Source organism: Mustela erminea, chromosome 11 (assembly GCF_009829155.1).
Source record: "Mustela erminea isolate mMusErm1 chromosome 11, mMusErm1.Pri, whole genome shotgun sequence".
NCBI classification, from domain to species: domain Eukaryota; kingdom Metazoa; phylum Chordata; class Mammalia; order Carnivora; family Mustelidae; genus Mustela; species Mustela erminea.
In genome coordinates, this window is record NC_045624.1 from 19961425 (window position 1) to 19985953 (window position 24529).

At 51.9% G+C, this 24529-nt stretch overlaps 1 protein-coding gene across 4 annotated transcripts in view; it reads left to right on the plus strand.

Annotated features, from left to right (window-relative positions):
* Window positions 1–24529, plus strand: part of PLXNA4 (plexin A4) — a 424114-nt gene that overhangs the window by 69672 nt on the left and 329913 nt on the right. For 3 of the 4 annotated variants that reach the window (XM_032305147.1, XM_032305148.1, XM_032305149.1), the window contains exon 3: window positions 11076–11258. In XM_032305147.1, coding sequence (XP_032161038.1) covers window positions 11076–11258 — 183 coding nt within the window. Of the gene's footprint in view, window positions 1–11075; window positions 11259–19119; window positions 21378–24529 lie in introns of those variants that run through there. The other variant, XM_032305150.1, reaches the window with a different exon arrangement.

The window sequence follows — 24529 nt, forward strand, 5'->3', positions numbered from 1 at the left end:
CCAGAATCCACTATGCATCCTCATTCTTAGCCCCGTGCTTTCCCTAGCAGGGCTCAGTGGTGTGCTAGTAGCATCTGGCAGGGGACAGTCTATGGTGCAGGGATTGTCTGGGCACTATGTCTGAGCACTACTATACTTATGATCCCGGGGTCCTGGACCCTAGAGTGCCAAGGGCCAGGGAACCGCCCCCCGCACTGCAAGAACTAGAAAAACCTCTCGCATTTCTGGAAGTCTAGGGTGGACAACCATTGCCAAACCACATGTCTATCTGATGTGGGGTTCACCCACCAGCCCTGTTCCATCCCACACAGTTCACAGAGGCGCAGGGACTGAGTTTTTTATTTTTAACCCCAAGCATCTCTTCATGTCAGCCAGTGGGGAATTGTGCAGGAGAACCCCGTTCACAAGGCCTCTTGCTTCGACTCCTGTAGGCATTAGTTTGGCAACACCGCAGCCCTGGGGGGAGACAGGGTCAGCCCTCCACCCTGCCCTGGTCTCAGGTTGGCCTCCCATCCCGGCCTGGATGGTTCTCAGGTTCGTCTGGCGCCGGGGATTCTGAAAAGCCATGAGAGGGAGCATCCGGAATGGTCAGGAGGCCATCCCGGGCTCCAGGAGCTGGTTTCTGCCCGTCCGCTCAGGGTGTTTTCTTGTTCCCAGCCAGCAGGAAGTGTGGCTCTGGTTAGATGGGGTGCATCCTGTTGTTCATGGCGCTAGGCAAGGCTTTCTCCTGCTGCTCAGGCCAGGAACTCCTCTTGCCTGCCCCCTGCCTCCTTCCTCAGCTCCATTACATCTGACACACACACACACACACACACACGCACACGCACACGCACACACCGACACACCCGGCCCACCAAACGTGCTCCCTGCACACCACACTCAAGTCGCAGGCCCCCGACTCACGGGCCCTGGCACTCACGCCCCACCGCCTGCTGACCCAGTACTCCAGACGTCAAGGTCGGCATTCGGGGGCCTGCCACCCTGCAACCCCAGTCTTTACAGAACCACGTGTTCCCTCTCTCCCCTGGATTTGGCTTCTGTGCTAGGCACGCCGGTGAGAAGGCCATCTACCTCCCTCTTTTTGGCCAGCAGGGTTTGCAATGACCGTCATCTCCCAGCTAAGTACACATGGTGCTTTCGGACGCGGGATGGTGGCTGAGCCTTGGGTGGTGTGCGGGGCCAGGCAAAGGGACATGTCCCTCCAGAATGCCAAAGTCTATTGAGTCCACAGGGAGAATGACGGGACCCTGGGGACCTCCGAGGCCCTCTCTCGGCTGCTCTCTCTGCTGTGTTCCGCTGTGGAGCTTCTGCTTATCTCCTTAGTCCCTCTCCCCCTCTTTGTGTGACGGATTCTCCACCCACACACTACACGGAGCTGCTAATGCCACAAGCTCCCTCTCACGTGCACACGCACACACACACACGCCCCACACGGCGTGCGGCCGCCCAGCCAGCACCGGCAGCCGGGTCCCTCGTTCAGGGAGCACGCACAGCGGCCAGACGTCACGGCCCGGCTCCGCACTCTGGGCCTTTCCAAGCCCCGTCATCCTCACGGGGCGGTGTCTTGGCTGGGCTTCTGGCTGGAGAGTTCGGGCCTCTGGGTCTCAGCCAGTCCCAGCTCGTGAGAGGCCCCTGGGCTCGTAAGCGGTTTCCCTTTCACTTGGAGTCATACATTCCCTCTTCAGGAAGGGGGTGATAAAAATACTATCCCTTTCCTAAAGCCTGTTGAGACTCCTTAGGAAAGAGGACTGCCTAGACTTTAATAAGTGACAGGAGACACGGGACACCTTGTGTTTGTAAGCTGCTTTAACATTTCACGGCCCCACCTGTGGGGCCTTTCTTCTCCTTTGGTTCTAAGAACCACCCGATGGGATCAAAAGGGACTTAATAACACTGCTAGGATTTCAGACGTATGTTTTCTTCTTCACCAGTATCTGCATTGGAGAGATTTGGGCTGTGCCTAAGCCAAAGGTTACGTTCCATATCCCTGTCCATCCAGCACACGTTATGAATGCCAAGTGAAGGCATCTGAAGGAGAGGTTACATTTCAAGCTAGACCCTCCCTGCCGCTACCTTCCGGTGTCCCTCAGTTTTTGCAAGGCACGAGGGAATGACTGCACGTTGGTGCAAGGTGCTTGCTTTTTTCACTAGCCAAGTTAGTGGAGAGAAGACAAAAAGACGACTAGGGGAGTTTCCCGTTTGGCCTCTCCGTGGATGTGTCCTCCCCTGGTGGATTGGGCCCCACAGGCTGTCCAGGGAGAAGAAACGGGATCCGCGGGAGAAGAAACGGGATCCGCAGGAGAAGAAAGCCCACGTCTGTCCCAGTCTCGGTGTCATGACTGTGTCTCTGTCAGCGTTCCAAGATATAATGGGATTTGTTTGGCTGATTTATCCCGCGTGCAGGCAACGTTACCCCGACTCACACACGGGCCTGAGAAGCAAGAGGGGAAGATGCGCGGCTGCAAGAGTGGGGCTAATAAAATTTACTCCCACTAACAAGGGAATGGCCGACCCCATAATTCAGCCTGGCCAGCAGGGCCACTGCCTCCCAGTGCCTGCCAGAAAATGCACAAACTTAATCATCGTGGCGTGCTTTGCTCCAATTATAGCTCTGGTGGCGCTGAGGCCGTCTGGGAGGGGAGAGGAGATGAGGGATTGATGGGCAGTGTGGACCCTCTTTGCCCTTGGCAGGGAGCCGCTGGGCACCTTTGCAGCTAAGGCACAAATGGACAGAAGCAGCACCCAGCGGGGCTGTGCTTGGGACAATTCCCAACACCAAGAAGCCTTCCCTGGTATCCCCCTAGGGGTCCAGCCTCTGCGACTCGGCCTCTGGACTAGCCTCAGTGTGGTCACCATCTGCAAAACTGGGGTCCTGATTCTCTTGCTCTGGTCCTGTTGTCATAGGCTTGTCTGCTTACTGGAGGGAGAAACCGAGGGCTCTCCGCAGCTGAGCTCACGAGGAGAAGGTCATGGACCCTACCCTGGGTCGTAGCCGCTCTTTGCTGGCTGCATTCAGCAGTTCCTAGGAGGGGTGCATGGCCACGGCCGACTGTTGGTTACCAGCAGGCCTGCAGAGTGTGCTTGGCCTAATGCCTCTCAAAATAGTGGCCTGAGCTTCCTGTTACAAGGGTAGCTTGTTATGATGATGAGTGAGAGACCACTTAGCTCTCTGCTGGGACGGAGCACAGTCTCAAACACACATAGAAATACTAAAATGGGTACAAAAATAAGCGCTGCTTTTGGCAAATCACTTCCATAGATTCACAGGTAGTCAAGTGCCTTCAAACAGTGAATGTTTGCCTCAGAAGCCACGTACACATCTAGGACTCCTACAACATGATGACCTTCTGGCCTATATTTTAGTCCCCTCCCTTTTAAGATACTCGGAAACAGGGCACTTGACTCTTGGGGACGTTGGTGTGATTTGTGGGGTGGTTCTACCAACCCCCAGCCACTTCTCATGAAGTCCCTTCCATAACGGTTTTGTCTAAGTAGGTTATTGGCACTGTGGTTTGCTGGCTTCCCTCCTCTGTCTCTGTACACATTCATTTTCCCTACTATCTCATTGAAAAAGACACAATACGGGAATCATTCTGAGATACTGCATGAGTAATGAAGTAGATGAGACCTCATTCCCTCATTCCGTTTCCAACATCTGAGCTCACCCCGGGGGAGGTCAGGGCCGGCCTTTACCTGCTGCAGGACTTCCCTGGTTTTCCAAGGCCATGCAGGGCCAGCATGGGCGATGGGCCGGCCTTCAGGGGAGGGTTAGAACTCAGAAAAGAGACACGAAATTTTATGGACGACAGTAAAGCAATCGGTGGGTCACACAGCGCAGTTTCGGGGATTGCTTCCTTTGCTGCAGAAACAAGCACTCAGGCACGTGGGCTCTTTGATAGAGTAAGAAGATTGTGGTAAGGGTAGACCTAAGCCTACCAAACCTCCTCAAGATGTTTCCACCTCCCCGAGCACTCTGACTGCTTACTTCTCTGCCTGCCCCAGTCAGAGGGCGCTCAGAATCCTCTCAGGGGTAGATATGCTGTGGGCAGCAGCATTTATTAACACCTTAGGGGTCAGTGGTCATATTTGAGCTATGGCCCCTGGTAAGTGGGTCATTATTGCCTTCTTGTACTACAGAGTTTTACAGCTGGAGTCCGTATCTGGACCCAGGCCTCTTCAGCTTATCTGATCAATATCTCCCTTTGAAAAGAAATCCCATGTGCGTAATTCACGGAGTCCCCATTTCCGGCGGAAGTCGGCTATGGTCAGCTTTAAGGGTGTGTGTGTGTGTGTGTGTGTAAATTAATTAATTAATGGGAAGAATTCAGGGCAGCTGAGCATGAAGAATCCAAGACCTTTTCTTTTCCACATCAGCAGGCACCTCGTGGGCGTCACTCCTCTTTCTCTCCTAACTTACATCGCTTTTCAAAACTTCAGCCCTTGCTTTTCTTTGGGACTGACAGACCCAGGAAGGGAGGAAGTTCTGTTGTGACAATTGGCCAGTGGCCTCCTCCACAGGGCGGAGTTCATTGCTTCCAGAGGCTCCAGAAAGGCAGAGCCCTCATGGTGGGTGGCAGGAGAAGTGGAGGCAGTGGGTCTTCCCTGAGCAGCCTCCGACCCTGGGATAGCTTCCTTTGGGGCCACCCTATAACCACCCTGGGGGAGGCCCCTATGTAAGGTCAGCTTTTTCCCTCCAGAGGAGGATTTGGGGTTCTGGTACCATTTTCCCCTCAATGGGTCCCACGGGGGTCATTTTGCTCTGTATTCCTCTATTTCCTCTTCTGTAAAACGGGGCTGTTGGAGGCTAAGATGCTGACTTCTTTGCCTTCTCAGAGCCTGCCGAGGGGTGAAAGCCTGGCCGTGCTCTGTGCTGCTGGGGCACTCAGAGCCGAGCCTGCACATGGCCTCTCCTGAGAGCGCGGCTGCTTCCCTGGGCCCGCTCTACCTCTAGCACTGTGTATGCAGCTGAGGCAGGACACAGATGACCTTGTCCAAGTCGTGTCCCAGGTCTGTCTTCCCCCTGCAGCGGGAAAGGAGCAGAAACAGATGAGCTGTTTCCATCTGTGTATTTTTGGGTCCTTACCTAGGCCTTTGTCTACTTGTTCCTTCCCGCATGTTCTCAAGCATTATAATGAGTGAGGAACAGTAAATAGTGTTGTTGTCACTTACTGCTCCAGCTTCCCGTCATAGACACAGGAGATCCAATAACCTAAGATACCAAAAGTTGGAGGGAAAAAGGCCGAACAAAAGCCTCTTCAGGTTGGGCAAGTCTCTGGTACCTTCTCCCCCGTGTCATGGTCTGGCCTTCCCGCAATGGGGGTGAGCCTGGGGTCTGCATGAGGCTAGGTGCTATTTTTGCATTTAGGAAAAGCAGGGGCGCTGGTTTGGTCCCAGATGGAAGGGTTCCTCTCTTTGGTGGACCAGGAGCTGCCCACAGAGTAAGGGAGGATCAGGTCTGACTTTGTAGCCTCCATCCCAGGCCCAAGTTTACTCCTGTCCACTGGAGCAGTTGGCCGCTGCCTCCCCTTTTGGAGGGGTTGGCTGCATCCGTCCATCCCTGCTGGCTCACCTGGTCGGCCTCTTTCAGATCAATTCGGGATATTTGTAAACAGCCGATGCCTGGGGTAAGAGGGGTGGCCTGTGGCTATGGAAGAGGCCATGTCCTAGAGCTGAGCTAATTGGCCCACAGGGGGACGGACCTGGTGACCTTCACCTCATTAGCACCACATTTGGATCACTGAGCTCTGGCCTAGTTCTGACCTTTCCATAATAAGGACTCAATGTGGGGCTTCTGCCAAGGTGGGGCATCTGAGGGCTGGCCTAAGACCACCCTACTGGGTAGGGGAGCTGCCTGTACTGCACCAGCCAAAGTGAGAAGCAGGTTCAGGACCAGGTCCCTGGCCGCCTCATCGCCCATGGCCCTCCAGGTGGCTTGGCCCAGGGGTCAGGGTGACAGATCTTCCTTATGAGTCTGTCACCAGGGCACAGGGCAGACAGTGCCAAGGAGCTGTCTCCCAGGTTTACTGTCTTCCTCCACCCTCTCTAGAGTCTCCACAGAGACCCCAGACACCTCTGGGGTCCCCGGCTGACCTTTTGGCAGCTCTGCCCCCAGGAGCCCGGGGAGGCGGCCAGAGGAAGGATGCCGGCAGAATTAAAACCCCCTTTCCATGCAATGATAGAGCTTTTCAGAGTGCCAGGCTCTCTGCAGAGTGGGAGCAATTTCCCCATAATTGGTAAAGTAACCGTAACTGCTTTGTCATTTGTATGTAGCGACACGTAATTGCACGGTAACCTTTGCTGCCGCGCGCGAGGGAAGCACGGTGAGCTATTAGATTGTAATTTGGAGTGTCAGCTCCGGCTCTCCCCGCCACCTCTGCGGCCACCACCGCTTGGGAGGCCGCCGGGGAGCCTCTGCCTCCCGGTCCTGCGGGCCCTGCTTCCGAGCCGCTAGGCTGTCTCCTCCTGCACCTGCCTGGGCTGTGCCGCCCTCAGCAAGGCCCGGACCCCCACGGGGTCTCACGTCCGTGCTTCTCAAACCTGGCAAACGGCCACGTCACCTACCTGGGAAGGTGTGAAGATGCAGGTCTCTGAGCCTCACTCCCAGAGTTCCCGATCCAGTAGATCCGGGGTCGGTTCGAGAGTTTGCATTTCTGTACATAGCATGAAATGTTCTAGATCTTACCGCATTCCTCTGTTCCTTCCTTCGGCCTCATAGGCCTTATAGATCTGTAGGAAGTAGGAACTTTTGCTGTTTCATCTTGATGACATTAGGCCCTCTGATTGCCGTTTAGCACCACTCTGACGTAGAGACCATGAATTTCCGCCCAAACAGGAGACTCACAGAGGTTGCCGGAATTGTCTAAGGGTGACAAACGATGACAGCGAACAGTCCCATGGCACCAAGTGCCAGAAGGTATTCTACGTGTATTACATCATTTAATCCTTACCACAGCATTAGGAAGTATATACTCGTATATCCCCATTTTACCGACGATAAACTGAGGCACAGAGAAGTTAGATCCCTTGCCCAACGTCACAGAACATTAAGCGGTAGCGTTGGGGTCCAAACTCGGGCATTCTGACTCTGGGGCCACAGTGTTAACTATGGGGAAAGTCAGGCTTTCATTTCCTCTTCCATCCTTCCGTTTAACACGTCTTAACCTACCACGAGCCAGGAACTAAGCTCAGGGTACAGAGACCCCTAAAACATGGTCCTGTCCTGGAGCTCACGGTCCCTGGAATCCAGTGGGTCACAGGTTTTAATTTATAAGCCATGCAACCAAGAGGACATTTGTGGAGACCAGATTTGGGATCCTCCTGATCGGGGCAGAAGGGTGGAACCCTGGCTAAGGCTTGAACAGAGAGCCCTGTCTGTTCACAGGTTTGCCCAAGTAGGCACCGCATATATTCCCATGGGACAGAACCTTATTTTTTTCCTTGGTGAGAATGAAGTTGCTGTCTAACAGACAAGCATTATAACAATGGCCCGAGCTCATTTGTGTGCATTTGTGGAGCAGCTGAGGGAGAGGTGTGCCTGGGCGTCTGATTACACTGGGGTGCGGTCCACTTTTGCCTCCTCTGGCTGCTGCTCTCATCTTGCTGTTAATGGGGCCCAGGGGAGAGCTGGGCCAGGGTAAGAGCAGACACTCTCCTCCTCCATTGCCCAGGGTGTTCTGGAATCCATGCCGGCCCTCACCTGTCGAAGGCTTTCACCAATTAGCCTTTCCTTCCAGGGCCCACACGGCCCTGGCATCTGCCCCTTACACCTCAGCCTCCCCGGTCTGTGGTCCCTATGGGGTCCCCTCCCCCCGCCCGGTGCTCTAATTGCCCCGTGGCCGCAGCTCAGACCCGGCATGGTGGTGTCCTTAGGGAGCCTGCACTGGTCAGAGGCCGTTCTAAGTCCCTGCAGCCTTTCTACCCCCTTCTGGACAGAATTCCCATTAAAAAAACGAATATGAAATATCATCTCAAATGGACAAAGTGGCTTTCCCGTTTAGCCAATATCTTCACACCTGCTTTCTCAACTGGCCCTCGGGACCATCCGGTCTTCCTGTTCTATAGTCAAGGGAAGGAAAGCTCAGAGAACAGGAGGGGACTATGCCAAGTTGTATAGTTTGGAAGCGGGCCGTGCATGTGAACCCGAGTCCTGTGTTTTTTCTGCTACTTCAATGTTAAAAATTCCAACATCCCCCCCACCCCACCATTGCACCTGCTTCGAGGAAGCAAAGAGTCAGCCCATCGTGCCACAGCTGGGGGACCTTAGCCTCCATGTGGACCTGGACTGCACCTGGTCCAAGGCCTTGATCACACCTTTATCTCCTGGAGTCCTATTTAGAGGGAGAAACCGATCCATGGGGGGAGGGGCGGGCTCGTGAGAAAGCCATCATTGTCCCCGGGATCCCAATGCCACATTAGGAACCCCACCTGCAGCCTTGGCCTTATTTGAGTCTGATGACAGCACCATGAATTGGGCAGTGTGGGGGACGACGGTCAAGTGCAGGTGAGCAGACTGCCTGCCTCCTGACTGGGCCTTTCCGGAAGCCGTCCTAAGCCGGGGATGGGCAGAGCCCTCGCCACCGGGCCGCCAGGCTGAGCTGTCCTCACTTCCTTCCGCTGAAAACTTTCCTCCCTGGGCCCCTTGCCACTAAGTTGCCGGAGTGGCAGAGATCTGGTACATCTGAGCAAGCCACGATTTCATGCTGCACTTGGCCAAATACATATGCTCTTTTTGTCAGTGATTGTTTATTTATTGGTTTGTGTTCTGCCCAGCCAAGGGAAGGAACTGTATTCGGTAACTGGCCACTCAGAACTGTGGTTCTGGGGGCTGAGCAGCCTCAGGTTCTGCCACGTCCCTGAGGCACATGATTGTGCCAAGGGTGACGGGAGAATGTCAAACCTGGCTTGCCTTGCTCCCTGCCTCAGTTTCTCCTTGTGCCGCATGGATAATCGCCCAGCCTCCTCTCCTTGGAAAACGGATCGTAATGGCAGAAGTCCCTGCGGCACAGCTTGAGGTTGAGAAAGTCAGGCATGAGGGCTCCCTAGGAAGTGGAGGCAGGAACAGGTGAGGCCACGAGGAATCCCAGCATGCCCTAGGCTGCCCTTGGCATGCCTGCTGGGTCGTACTGCTGCTATGTCCGTCCGGCAGGGAGAAGGCACCATCTTCCTTTATTTGGATTTTTCTTCCTTCTTTTCTTTTTATCTCTTTTACCCTCCATCACCTGTCTCCCCCCACCCCCAATCTCCTCATTTTAGGAAAGAACCATAAAGATGCAACTAGACCTTGAAAGCTCCCTCCTAACTTCTGTATTGTTTCTGTATTGTTTCTGTGAGGGGGAGAAGTAGGGGGCTGTGTTTGGCCTGGGGTATTGGACCAGACCACTCAAGAAAGGCCAGAGGGGATCAAAGACATGATACAGACATCTGCTTGGCACGTGGCCTGCCTGGACCTGCCCCTGCTCTCCCCAGCTCTGCCACAGCTGCCCCCTTGATAAGGAGGGCGGGGAAGTGACAGAGAGGTTTTAGATGCTCAGCACGTTGTCTTCTCTGAGATGGACAGTGCCTGTCACCCCCACCCCCCACCCTGGGAAGGAGCCGAGGGGCCCCCTGAGTCCCTGGAAAGCTGAGTTGGCCACTTTCACACAGCTCCATTGGCAAGAACCTGCCTGCTGGTTCTCCAGATGCCTTTTCCTTTGGCTGGATTGAAGCCTTTAAAAAAGTGACACCTTGGATTTTATTTCACTCCTTTTTCTGCAAAGTCCAAAGACGTTTACAGGCGTGAGCTCTATAGGCTTTATGGAAACCCATCAAAAAGCAGGGCTTGTTTCCTTCATCTTTATAGAGTGGAAAATAAAAGCACGGGAAGACGGAATAACTCTTCTAAGGCCACACAGTTCTTCTGAGAAGGAGGGAGAAGCCGGGGTAGGTGCCTAGAGCCTTCGGAGAGCTCTGTGCCACACCAGAGCTGCTCGGTGGGGACGTTGGAGGCTCCGCGCTGCCATGGCAAGGTCGTCTCCACTCCCCGGTGGGACAGAACCCAGCTGTGACCCTGTGCTCACCTGCAGACCTGGTAGCCGGGAATAAAACAAGGAGAGATTTGGCTTAAACTCCATGGGAAAATGGTCCAAAGGCTTTTGCTGTTGGGTTTATCCCAGATTCTGCTCCTAGGATTGTCCAGGATTCAAGATCCTGGGTATCTGGGGGACGCAGTCTTTAAGGAATGCTCACAGGTGTTCCAGTGATTTTTAGGGAAGCTAACGTTTGGGAAAGACTAAAGGAATGTTAGACATATTTCTTCTTAAAAGACTTTTCAGACCTTTCCTGTAACTAATCATTACGAGTCTCTTACATGGTATTAGAACATACTGTGTATTAAATTATTTACTCAAGAGCCCTGTTTGGTAGAGCATCTTGGCGGGGTGGTGAGGGTGAGACCTTGACTTCCACAGAAGACATTTCAAGACATGCTGGTGTAGGTATGACAAGGCCAGGGTTGCCCATGTTTACCATGCCTTTAAAAAAGAGCAGGGAGTCTGAGATGGGGCATCATGAGGCACTAGTGTGACTTGTTGAGTTCCTTCCAGAACCTTCCATTTCTCCTATTTCTCTCTCCCCAACTGACTGCAGTTGCCTCTGTCATGGTATGTCGTTCACGTGTTAATGTTTCTAGTTCTCTGTTCTACACTCTCGAGTCCTCATTTCTGTGTCTGCTCAACTTAGTTGTAAGTGCGGAGGACACGTTCCCTCTGGAGCCCACACTCATGTGTGCTGGCCCAGGGCTTGCTGGTGTGATGGTGATGAAGGACCATCTTAGCTACAAACATGGCGCCTGGAAGGGGTTGGAGGTGGAGCAGAGAGACCCCAGAGGCCAGGAGAGGAAAGAGACTCTCGGGACCCGTGTTTTTCTCACCATGGTCCTGCCACCTGCTTAGGCTGACTGTTGACAAGCCACCTGGTTTCTCTGGATCTGAGTTTTTCGTGTAAAAAAGGATTCTTCTAGCCCGAGAAGTTCCCTGACTCGGTACGTCAGCTTATTGCCCGGCTCCTCCCTCCTAATGTTTCTCCTTTTTAATTTTCAGCTCTTAACCATTGATGATAATTTCTGTGGCCTGGATATGAATGCCCCCCTGGGCGTGTCGGAGATGGTGCGCGGCATTCCCGTCTTCACGGAGGACAGGGACCGCATGACTTCTGTCATCGCATATGTCTACAAGAACCACTCTCTGGCCTTCGTGGGCACCAAAAGCGGCAAGCTGAAGAAGGTAGGAAAGAGGTGCAATTATTCTGGTTATTCTGAAGGCGATCGATCCCCACAGGGACGGGTACCATCTGCGCTGTTTTACTACTTTGACCCTGGTGGGCCGGTGATACAAATTTGAGCTAAGGAGCTATGTCGCTCTTGAGGTCACGGGTGATGCTCTCTCCCTTCTCTGCCTCTGTGCGGAGGGTCACTGTGGGAATCACAGTGGGAGAGCGTGGACATGCACCTCTCCCCTGCGGCTGGTGTGCACGTGGGGAGTTAGCCCAGCCTTGCGAGGCCATCCTAGATGGCGTGTCCTCTCCAGCTTGGGTCTGTGCCCTAAACGCAAGGGCTTTCTAAGGCCAGGGTGGTTGGGGAAGGTGGGCAGGGGCAAGTTCCGTACCTGTTCCTCTTGCTTTGGCCCTTTTGAGTGGTGCATCCATCTGGATTCGTGCAGGGAAACAGATGGAGGAAAGTGCAGGACCTGCTGGAGTTGCTGACGGGGCTGAGTCAGATCGTGGGATGAGCAAATTGTGGGTACTGTGGGGGCATAGAAATTACTTGAGGCGGAGTAGAACGGTGTGATCTGGGACAGGAGCTTTTCCTCGTCGCTCTCCAGAAGCTTGCTGGCCTCGGGGTACTGGGTGATGTTGGCGCATCAGCAGTGTTGGGAGCATGCTTCCATCCAACTTTCTTGTCTCACCCCCCCTCTGCTCAGGCTTCTTATTTCAGTGACTTGGAGGTGGTGCCCCCTGGATGGGATCCAAAGCCTTCCTAAGACAACCCGTACCTCCTGTTTTATGTTGGGTGATACTTACGCTTCAGTCTTGTCCCAGGGAAGTATCGGTGAATCCATGTGAAACTCCTGCTTGTCTGATTTAGACTTGCCTTGGAATTCTCTGGATATCGTGTGATTCCCCATCGGGCACTGCCTGATCTGAGACAGCTTCGAGCTCTACTTTCTCTCTGCTGCGTTTCTGGGTATCAGCTCCACACGGTCAAGGAGACAGGGTCTCGGCAATTCTAGAAGACTTTGCCCCCTTTCCCATCCTACCATGTAACAGCCCAGCCATCATTTCTTTCTTTAAATTCTACAGGAACAGGCGGTGGGGCTGGAGTGTGAGAGCACGGAGGGGGGAGGCGGGGAGAGGTGTGTGTGAGGTGGGGGATGTGTGGGGAGTAGTGACACGGGGAGTATCTCGAAGAGGAAGCCCGTCTGGTGAAATGCCACGAGGCACCGCAAGGCTGATGCGGGCGGCATGCCACGTCTGCTACTACCCGGAGGGCTCACCGTGACGCTATAGTGTAGGGCCTCACGTGTCCAATACACAATGCGTGTAACCGCCATCTACATAGCTTTAAGAACCGTATTTCAGGGTTCTCTGCCTTTCTGCAAAGACTCGATTAAACATAAGTGAACATTTTGCTCCTGCCCGGCGTCTTGGGATGATTTTGGCTCATACCTTGAGCCGTACCTTGTGGACGCCCCAGAAGGTTCCACCTGTGACACACAGGTGTGTCGTCCTGTTGCAGCTCCTGTTGGGTGAGGCCGCCTCCTGCCTCTCCGTCTAGGCACGGGAGCCTGGGCTGACTCTGCTATCTCCTCTTACCTCTGTCCGCGGCTTCCAGCTTCCCGTGAGGCATCAGACATCCAAACTGGAGGAAGTTGTGTCCGAGAAGCCTCAGGATAAACAGAGGAGGGAAAAGACTGGGCTTTGGAGCAGGGGCTTCAAGAGTGTTTCTGTTGGATGCTCAGATGGTTTCATTCTTTATTCTGATTCGGTGAATTTGGTTTGCTAGAAAAGTGAGTTCTAAACCGCAAAGGCGTTCCCATATGCGGTTCGTACAATGAGATGTCTGTTGACCTGCTTCGCCTGGCCCGACAGGTAAATAAACACTTTGGAGAGTAAAATGTAAGCAAGACAATTTGGGGTGCCTTCGCTCTTTTCTCTAGTGAGCCCAATCTCAGTGCAGTGGAGAAGTGAGTTACCCCAATACGCTAGAAGATTCGCCCTCACTGAACTTCCTACCCCGTGCGGTAGGATCATTTACTTGCTAGCAAGACTGAGTAAATAGATCCTCTAGAAGGCTTTTTCTTTTTCCCCTTGGTCATTGTCTGAGCTGGTGTCAGTGAAATAAACATTGGGAGTTCAGCGCACATAACAGAACAGACAGTTATTTTCTCTTGGGGGAGAAAAAGAGACACGGTTCCCGCCACGGCCGCATGGTAAACACAAGGCAGTCAACTTGCAGATGCGTGCTGTTAGTCAGAGGGTGGCCTGAGGTCGGTGGGGGCTGGCTCCCCTGCACCCGTGGAAGCCTGGCCCCTGATAGGGAGGTCAGAGTGCGGCACAACTCCGGTGGGCTGAGGACATGCGCGGTGCGCAGAGGCAATGCTCATAGGGCAGGCTGTAGGCAGAGCCTTACCTTCAAGCATCCCCAGAGCTCACCCGGGCCAGCAACGACAGGCAACACCTGACCAGGAGGCTTGGGGCTTTTTAAACCTCAGGCTGGCATTTCCCATTTTTTTTTTCCCTTTGGGGAGTTTATATAAGAACAGTTCTGTTTCAGCCACCTGGGACGTTCCGTTTAATTTCCAGAGCAATGGTGGGATCTTTGAAGCGTAAACATTTGAGAGGTAAGAGCAGAGGTTCATGTAGGGGGGTGAACAAGCCAGCACACCCTCCTGGGGAAAGCCAGGCCGTCGGGGCAGCCAAACTTTCTGCTCCACAAGCTCAGAGTGGCAGGCTTTTAAATAGTTTTGCTGGAGCCCGGCTACGGCTGCTGCAAGCTCAGCACCGCTGGCCCAGGGGACGGTTTGAGTTGGGGCAGGAAGGCTGGGCCGCCGACTCTGTTGTTTGAAATAATAAAAAGCAAAACTGGCCAGTTTATTTATTTTTTCGGAACAATAGAATTCCACCCCCCCCCCCCCCCCCCGCGCGCCGCTCACTGAGCACCACTCCCCTTTCCTTGCCAGCACTCTGTATTGCCTTTCCCAGAGGCTATCAAACCACATCCACCTTTTGGGCAGAGGCCCAGCCGTGAAATGCTTTGGGGTTGCAAGAGGATTTTGCGGGAAGTTTTGTGAGCTGCTGAAATCAGGGGGTGAAAATAATGGAAATCATACTGTAGCCGTAATTACAGAGTTGTCTTCTCTGAGCCCTGTAATAATCTCCCGTGTGTATCAAGGGCCATGCAGAGTTCTTTGCCATACGACAGGTGACTCGAGATGGGGAGGGTAGGTGGGAGGTCTGGGGGCTTTGCTGTGGGTTTCCAGGGTCTGGGAGCTAGACTGTAGCGATCCATAGGCTGCCCTCGAAATTACTGACTTTTCCTTTTGTTGGAAGGATGTGGGTCCTTGTCATTTGCAACCTCACCTCTGATGACCATAATTTCACTCCTTTCGTGCACACGTCACATGAGGCAGAGGGAAAGGAGGTGAGGAAAGTGCCAATTTGGATGTCTTTTATGTTTTCTAGGGTGTGTGTGTGTGTGTGTTATGGTGGTATGGGCAGCTTTTCCATGGCGAGCGTTATAGGCAAGTGCTGTTAAGAAACGTGGCATATAAATACTACAGTCACCAGGAAATACTTAAGAATTTAGATATAATCCACAGACTGTTAAAATGTCAACTCCAGGTTAAAAGACAAACATCCCAGTCTGCTTTAGGGTGTCTGTATAAACCTAAAAATCTTTGTCCCAAGTTGGGGTAATGAAGCCAGCGTTGCCTCAGATGAACAGAAATCTCCACTTAACTCTTTGGGCCAGAACCCTCTCTCCTTGCCTCTTGCACTCCTACCACTAAGTGATCATACTTTATGGCTGCTGTTCTGCGGTGAATTACTGCCTGACATTAGTGGGAGAGACTAATGTTCATCATGAGCCAAAACATCATAAACTCCCACTTGAGGTGTGATTGCTCCTTTCATTTTGTGATTGCACCGTTCCTGAGCGTTCGGCTAGGTTAAACTGTTCACGCGGAAGGGGCTGAGTGCTTTGTGGATACTGGTTAAGCAGAACTCGGGCTGGTCTGAGCCTTGACTTGTGGTAGGAGACATACCCAAGTGCGTGATGAGCCACGCCTTACCAGCCTCTCTTGACAGGAATTCAGTGCATGTCAGGTGGGAGCATCAACGGGAGTGGATACCATGGAAATCATTCTTATTGAGAATTATTATGCACATTGACATAAGCTGCCCAATTTCTTTTCCTTGAACCTATTTTGAAATGGATGTGCTTGTGTTCCCCACCTCTACATCCTGACCACGAGTCCAGAAGGACCACCAAACGGGAGTGGAGTGGGGTAGAGGGAGACCCACCTGGGTCTGTATCCTTTTGACCATAAGTTCTCAGGAATGGATGTTCTGTGTGTGTGTGTGTGTGTGTGTGTGTGTGTGCGCGCGTGCGCACACACGCGCATGCAATGCTCAAGCCACAGAACCATGTCAGATCAGAGATGTGTAGCTACTGCTTTGCAGCTTCCTAAATGTATCTGAGAATTCTTAACACTCACTGGAAATTTGAATCAACTTTAAAAAAGAAATTTATGCCATCGGTAGGACTCCAAACGAGTGAAGGCGTCATGAAATCAAATGGAGATGTCATGTTAGAAGTCCCACTTGCCCAAGGACCCGGAGATTAGAGCAGAGGTGTGTTGGCTGGTACAGGATTTGGTCAGTGTACTCTTCCAGAAGTCTCTTCACACGGAGCTGCTGGCTGCTTTGCATGTGGTTAGACACTCAAGCAGGAAGGAAAAGAAATACGGAAGAATCAATGCTGGACAGTTTCTGTTGTGGAAAAAGACCATCAAAGCATTTTTGTTTGATTGTGTTGCGGAGTTGTTTCTGCAATTCCCACTGCTGGTTTGGCAAGTTTGGAGCCTGAGGGCATGTGAGGCTGTGGGGTAAGTGGAGAGGAGCTGAGGTTGAAGGTGTCAAAGACAGAAGAGCACCACAGATGTTCGGGGGTGGGGGTGGCGGGGTCGGGAGGCTCGCTCCTTCCACTCACCTCACATCTCAGCGGGGTGGAGCCCTCTGTCCTTAGTCCTTCAAGCCTCGGGACACCAGAACTGGTCTTCAGATGGACCTCCCCTCACACCAACTGCCCACTTCTGGTCCACCTCCTACCTTGTGCAGTTGCCTGCGCTGGGGTATAAGCTTTTTAGTCTGTGCTGTATCCGGTGGGGGTGGAGAGCAGCCTAAGCTAGTCAATGTCCTAGTAGACATATCTTCCATTTATGAAGTTCCCACTCAATTGTCCTTTTTACGCTAGTGTAACCCCACTGGCTCTCACTTCTTGCCCCTCGCTACTTTTCACCACTCTGTCCTTGGGCCCACCCATGGTCCCCACAGGTTCCTGGTTGGGGGTGAGGATCTCAAGTGGTCGCTCGGAGCCGACCTGAGCAGGCTTGGCGAGGTGTCCTCATGATGGAGCTGTGGCGTCAGCCCCACTCAGAGCAGCCTGACCCCGAACACTGAGGCATCACCTCCTTCTCCTCCTGGCACCTTCTAGAAACACACTTTGAGATTCCCCAGAAAATATCGTGGGAACACTTGTCATCTTATTTTCCAAATGATCATTAGTAGTGCCCATGATTTACGGAGATAGTCTTAAATGAGCTTTGCCAATTCAAGATTTACTGATACTTGTGTGCCACTTTTTTGACTCGTGTGTGTGTGTATATATATACATTTGTGTCAAATGATCCTGATCATAAATTAAAATGCGGAGACATTAAAATTGAAGAGAGTGCTACAGAAACACCCCCAAATCATCGAGCACGCTCAGTCAGCTGATGCTCAGATGCCAGACACGCTGGAGGAATTTATCCAGTGACACATGCAATCGAAGTAAAATATTGTGCTTTACAAGAACATATCATTAAAATGAAAACTAGCAGCATATCAGGAGTCTGGCCATGTAACCAAGACAACAAAGATGGGGAAGGATGAAAGACTTGGTGTACCCGAGGAAGAGGGAGGAGCAGAGGCAAGACAAGGATGGTGGGGGGGGGGCGCCCAGCATCAAATGGCCTTGTACTGCCAGGCTCGCATCTGATAGGACCCGCATCAGAGAAGAGCCTCTTTCTGTCCTTAGCGGTGAAGGCTCTGGGTCAGAGGAGGAGCAGGGGAGGTCTTTGTCACCTGAAATCACTGCACTATCTCTGCCGACTTTGATGGGGTCGGCAGCGGCAGCTGGACCGACTCCGGACCCACCAGCTGGAGCTCTGATCGGCATGTCTGTGTAGAGTTCCTAATTGTTGGCCAGTGACGTCTGGGAATGTGGCCGCGTGGCCAGCCCCCTGGGGGGTCACGGTGTTTCTCCCGCACAGCTTTGGCTTCTCGTAGCGACATTCACAGGGACTTTTGAAATAGCTGTCTCAAGTCTACTGTCATCACTCCATGGCTTCCATCCTGGCCCAGGTGACGCGGGGGATTCGTTATCAATTGTGGTGCAACAGATCACCCCAAAATGTAGAGTCTTAAAAAAATGACGTTTATTATCCCATGGTTTCTGTGGTCAGGAATCCGGGCATGGGCCGAGCTGGGTTCTGGTTCGGGGTTACCGACGGACCACAGCCAAGATGTCATCTGGGGCTGGAATGGGGGATGATCCTCTTCGGGAACTATTCCCGTGGCCGTGGGCAGCCTCAGGTCCTCGCGGGACACCCCACATGGGCCTCTCCATGATGGCCACTCCCACCACACGGCAGCCGAGAGAGGGACAAGGGAAGAGGAGCAAGCTGAAAGCCATGGTCCCTTTGGAACCTCATTTCAGAAGTAGCATCTCATTGTCTTGGCTGTATTCTATTCCTTAGAACTGTCGGTCACGTGGCCCAGTCCACCTGCAGGACGAGGGGCTTCTAACCTCCACAGGGGTCTGAATACCAGGAGGCAGGGCGCCTGGGGACCCTTTTCGACACTGCTCATCACACTAGAGCTCTGTGTCTGGGCCCTCAAGGGCACCTGAGCCAATACTCTTAAACTTGCCGTTAACTGCTAGTAGCGTGAGAAGGAGCACAACACGGCTCAGGGACAGATGTGGCCAGAGCACCAAATCCGGCTTCCTGCTCCCCAGCGTTTGATCATGCAGACCTGTCAGAGAATCTAGGGGCGAAACAGAAAGAGGCCGTGAGGCCTGCCATGCCCAGGGCCAGAGGCTGAGGAACCGTCCCTTAGCAGGAGGCCTGGGAGCTCAGAGAGGCAGTCCCAGGTGCTCAGTTAATTTTAGGGCAATGGTGATGTGATGGTTTATGATGGTGGGTGAGAGACATAGGTCAAGTCAGTAACTGCGGAGAGCTCTGTGCAGCCTTGGAGAATCTGTGGCTCTTGGCTTTGCCTCCATTGCAAATCATCTCCTTCCTTAGGAAGGGGTCACTTTCCTAGTGGTGGATCTGGCAGGAAAGAGCACGGGAAGGGAACTGTAGGGATTGAATGCCCAGTAAGTACAGGCACTGTTCTGGGTTTTTTCCATGCATAATCCTCAGCATTTCCTTTGGGGTACATTCTACAACCTCTGTTTTACACCTTCGACCAGAGACTGACTAACTTCCCCGAGGTCACATGATTTGATCTAAGGTCGCCCTTTGACTCGTGTATAGGCTCGAGTCCGAGGCTCTGCTGAGGTTGTGCTCTCAGGCTGTGGGTTAAGGTCACCTCCACACCCGTGAGAGGAGGTGGTCACCCGTCCTCCCACACCTGGCTCGTGTGCCTTGGCCAGAAACTCCCTTTCATTCCCTCTGCCCCTGCGCTGGCTCAGGGCCCTGTGCTCAAGCCTGGATGGCTATAACTGATTGCCCATCTCTAGGAGCTCCTCTCTTTAATTGTCCTGTGAATTTTGCCAGATTCATCTATCCAAAGCAACTCCAATCCTATGTTTCCTAGGTTAAAAAAAAAAAAAAAAGAAGAAGAAGAAGAATAGTCACTGATCCCGGCTTCCACGGTCCCTGCCTGTCGCCCTGCATGGAAATGGCCCGAGCCACACTCTCCTCCCGCTCAGCCCTTCAGCCCTGGCCCCGCACGGGGTCCTGGGGGGCCCTGGCTAATTTTAAATACTGAAGGAGAGGCTCCCACCTGAGAAACAATGGGATTCCCACCTACATGGCTGCCCTCCCTCCTCCACAATTTCCCTCTGGAGGAGCCATTATGCCCGAGGCCCATCCTGCGGCAGAGTGGGCGGTGGCCTTGGGGAGGGCTGGAGCTTTTCTGGGAAGCAGACAGACTGTGCTTTTCCACTTGCCACTGACCTGCTGCCTAGGACACAATCAGGCGTTTCTTTGTCTTCAGCTTCTTACCCGCAGGCTCTCTCCCAACAGCCCGCGGGACTATGTGTCGTGGTTCTTGATGGTTTTTCCCATTGTAGTTCATCTGGGGTCCCTGTCTTGGCTCATTTGGGAGATGGCTGCTTCTCCTTAGATCCCAGAACTGCTTTGCAAGCTCTGTGGAGCTGAAGATCTAGCTATACCGTCTCCTCACCACTCCTGGCTGTTTGGAGCACCTCTCCACTCTCCCCACCAATCCAGCCGGCCTTCTTTTTCTCCCCAAATGCCCATCCCCTGAACCTGCGCTTCTGGGCCGTGACCTCAGTCCTGTGCTTGCTTGCTTTTGTCCACTGCCACCTCTCAGCTCTTGCCTGCTGTTCCTGTCATTATGTAGTGTTGTGTACTCACAAACATCATCCTGACCCATTCACCCAGGACCACTGTGAGGCCAGTGACACTTGGACCAGCCCTGGCTCCACAGTTTCTTTCTAGATTTGGTGACCTGAGGGACAGTGACTTGAGGGGTACCCTTTCCCCCAAAGCCACCTCTTGACGCCCATCACCAGGTGGCCTTATCTCCATTATTCACTGCAGAGGCTCAGGACGATGAAGAGTAGGAGCCCATCTAGGTACGGGCCATGTTGCTGGCACAGCTGGGTGGGGACCCAGGTCTACTCTGTTGACCTGCTTTGCCCACATGAGTCACATTAGGAAAAGGGGGCCGGGGCACCTGGGTGGCTCAGTCCGTTAAGCGTCTGCCTTCAGCTCAGGTCATGATCCTGGAGTCCTGGGATTGAATCCCACATGGAGCTCCCTGCTCTATGGGGAATCTATTTCTCTGCCCCACCCGCACTCATGTTCTCTCTCTCTATCTCTTAAACAAATAAATAAAAACCTTGGGGGGGGGTGGAAAGAAGTGCCAAGGAATGGGTCTGAAAACAGTGGGTGTTGGCTCAAGGGTCTCCCCCATTCCATAGGCCCTCCCTTCCTTCAGGCCATTCTCAGGCTGCTAAAACACCTGGCATCCCCAGGGCCTCCCCTGTTCCCAGTTTTTCTGCCTTCCAGAAGAATCTTTCAGAAGCCCCTTCTGTCCCCCCCCCCCCCAAGTCTCCTGAGGAGGCCTTAGAGGCAAGGAGGGCAGAAGGGAAGGAGAACAGGACGGAGAAGGGTTTCCCTTTCGCTCTTGCGAAGAGGATGGCTCATCTTTCTGTTCAACCGCTCCTTCCTTCCCGCCAAGATGTGAGCATGCTGGGGTGAGGGCAGCTGAATCTGAGTGTGCCCCCGTTGTTGGACTTGAGATGTCAGAAGGACGCTGAAGCTGCTGTGTGACTTGCTCTCATCACGGCGTCCAGAACCTCACCCATGTGCTCCTGCTTTTCAGGTCTTCCCACTGGGAGGCTCAGAGGCCCGTGGGTTTTCAGGTGGAACTATGCCTAAGATCCTATGGGCATCTCATGCTCTTTGTGTTTTTGATAACAGTGAAGATGGTTAGAGAGCTTTGGTTTCTTCTTAAAGATCTGTAAGTGCTTTAATTCTTTAAGTCTCTCTGCTGACTCACCAGTGTTTCCTCCAGGGATCATTCAGTTCTGTCCATTTTCTTCAGCCTCCCCCAAAATATCGTAGCATTTATCCATGAGTTTCTACCAGAAACAGGACTCCTCTACGGGGATGTCTCACGATGGGTGCACAAGTTTTTTGAAAAGTTGTATATAATTTTATTTTAAATGTTTCATATTAGCATACGTAGACTATCTTATTTCATCTTTATGATCACGGTTGTCTTGGGCCTTCTCAGACATACCAGATATGGGAGAGGAAAATGCATTTTTTCTAAAAAGATTTATTTATCCATTTTATTTTTTTAAAGATGCATTCCTTTATTTTAGAGAGAGAGAGAGAGCACGTGTGAGTAGGGGCAGGGGCAGAGGGAGAGACAATCTCAAGCAAACTCCCTGCTGTGTGCGGAGCCCAACCCTGAGGGTCCCATGACCTTGAGATCATGACCTGAGCAGAAATCAAGAGCCGGCCACTTAATAGACTGCAGGTGCCCCAAGATTTATTTGTCCATTTAGAGAGAGAGAGAGAGAGCATGAGCTCAGGGGGGAGGGGCAAGGGAGAGAGAGAATTTCAAGCAGACTCCCTGCTGAACACAGAGCCCCCCATGGGGCTCAATCTCACAACCCTGAGGTCACGACCTGAGCTGAAACCAAGAGTCAGATGCTTAGCTGACTGAGCCACCCAGGAGGCCCAGGAAAGCACATTTTAAACTTCACTTACAGAGTGAATCTCTTTTAGATCCCACGAGGTTTTTCAGGCAGAATCAGCTTAGGCCTTGGGTGGACCTGAACTTGCACATCATTGACCTTGACCATGGCAGCTGGGACGCTGGACCCCACCGTGATCTGGGCAGTGTCAAGACCACAGGGATGCTGGTGGTACTGACCAACTCATGCCTCAACTAGGCTGTGGGTTTTCTTCCTCCAATGGGAAGGTCATGGGCTTTGGCGGAAGAGATACAAGTTCATCAAAGGAAGCCAAAGAATCCTTTTCCAAATGGAAGAATCTTTTTCCAAAAAGGATATGTCATGTATCCATTTCATCAGTTTGAGTTTTTACTCAGTCCTGAATAAGCGTCTGCCTTCAGCTCAGCTCAGATTACCCAGAAATCACAGGCAATCAGATATTTCAAACCCTATAGCTGAGAATATCTTCTGAAAACAGTTTATTCTCTCTATAGAAAAGAGTTTATCAATATAGTTGGATCTTTGTCCCAGTGCATCTAAACCTTCCCAGTTAGCCTGCAGGTGCCCAGTAGGTGCTTTCTGAAGGTAACAAATGTATCCAAAGACTGACTGTTGAGGCTTATAGTATCTGGGTATGTGTAGAACTCTATCGGCTAGCTTAGGCTACGTTACATTGTGGTCAGTAATGACTCCCAAATTTAAGTAGCTTACCACCATAAAGGTTATTTCCAGCTCACGTTCATGTGCACCCTGGTTGGGTGGTGGCTATGCTCCACACGCTGTATTTGGGACGGAGACTGAAGCGCAGTCCCTTTGTCTGGGGACATGCCAGTCTTCCATCAGAAGGAAAAGCGAGAGTTTGACTTCTTCTTTGCCGATTCAGATGCCTTTTATTTCTTTTTGTTGTCTGATGGCTGAGCCTAGGACTTCTAGAACTATGTTGAATAGCAGTGGTGATACTGGACAACCCTGCCGTGTTCCTGACCTTAGCGGAAAAGCTCTCAGTGTCTCCCCATTGAGAATGATATTTGCGGTGGGTTTTTCATAGATGGCTTTGATGATATTTGAGGAATGTACCCTCTATCCCTACCCTTTGAAGAGTTTTGACCAAGAAAGGATGCTGTACTTTGTCAAATGCTTTTTCAGCATCTATTGAGAGCATCATATGGTTCTTGATCTTTCTTTTATTAATGTATTGTATCCCATTACAGATTGTGTATTATACAATCTGTAAATTGATTTACAGATGTTGAACCAACCTTGCAGGGCTGCTGGGGGTGGAGAGAGGGAGAGGGTGGCTGGGTGATGGACACTGGGGAGGGTATGTGCTATGGTGAGGGCTGTGAATTGTGTAAGACTGATGATTCATAGATCTGTACCCCTGAGACAAATAATACATTCTATGTTAATTTAAAAAAAGAAAAAAGAGACAAATGGTAAAACAGCTTTGGGGGAAAAAAAAGAAGAAGAAGGAAAAGAGAGATGGCAGAGCTGATGACTGTGAGAGCTGCCTCTTGGAAGTAGCACCCGTTCCTGCCACTCCCATTTTATTGGCCAAACCAAGGTGAAGGGTGTGGGAAATATACACCTGCCGCAGGAAGAGGCCTGGTGTATATATGTATGGGGAGAGTGGGGGCAGGGGGCAGAGAAACTTTTGTCGATAGCACAGTTTAGCGTAAAGACTGTTAGTGTGACTGTCAACATTTAGTCAAGAAATATCAACTTGGTCATCTGGAATGTGCTAGATGTTTCTTGACTTAAAGAGCTGTGGTCTCTTCTGGCTTAATATTGGAGAAAACATGTGAGGAATATAGGATATGGCTGATTTCATATCATCAACTCCAGACTTCGTGTTAAGAGATTTTTTAAACTAAATCCTCTACCAGCTGATTTTCTTGTGATTTGCTTTTTCTCCTAAAACCAAAGCTAGAGTTGTTCAGTTCCTTCTATTAGTCAGGTTCCGTATGTTTGTATTTCCCTGCATTCAGTTTTCCATAAGAGTAAGGACACTCTTCTACTGAAACCCAAGGATCAGATTGTGCTCAGCTGATGTCTCCGGGGATAATTAAATTACCCAAATTTGTTAAATCATTTCTCTTACCTGCAATTAAATAGAGCTTCCCAAATTAATTTTCCCTGAGTAACTTAACCCCCAAAGATTCCTCCATTTCCCCCCCCTCTGAACCTGCTTTTCTAATTGTGAATCCCAAGATTTGTTCTGGACATGGGCAGGACCTCTGGCCCCTGAATTCCATTCCTCTGGGCAATGAACCCGATCTGGTTCCCACACTGGCTCCCTACACCAGGCCAGTGCACGGACCTCCTTATTAGGGCTCCCCACCGACCACTGCTTTCTGGAAAAGAAAGGAGAAGTGTGGAGCTGGACTTCTGAGCGAAGGAAGCCGCCCTGCAGATTGTTTTGAGCAACATTGATTTTTAGCTCTCTAACTTATTTTGTCGACTGCCAATTTTTTGGCTGATATGACTTAAACTTACATCGAACGGATGATGCATGAGAATCATTGAGCATCCATAACTGGGGAAAATGATATGTATTTTCATGGCTGAGACCGTGGCAGCCATTGTGAGGACCTTGGCAATCCCAGAAAGCTCTCGAGGAGTTGCCTTTTTGCAAATGTGCTAGGAGGGGTCCTCTAATCTTTGGCCAACCTCTCCAACTTCTGTTCCCAGGTAGATAAGACACACACCCACACGGCCATGACTGTCTGCCCCCTCCCGTACTCACACACACATTCACGTCACAAACACGCACGCGTGCCTCATCCCCAC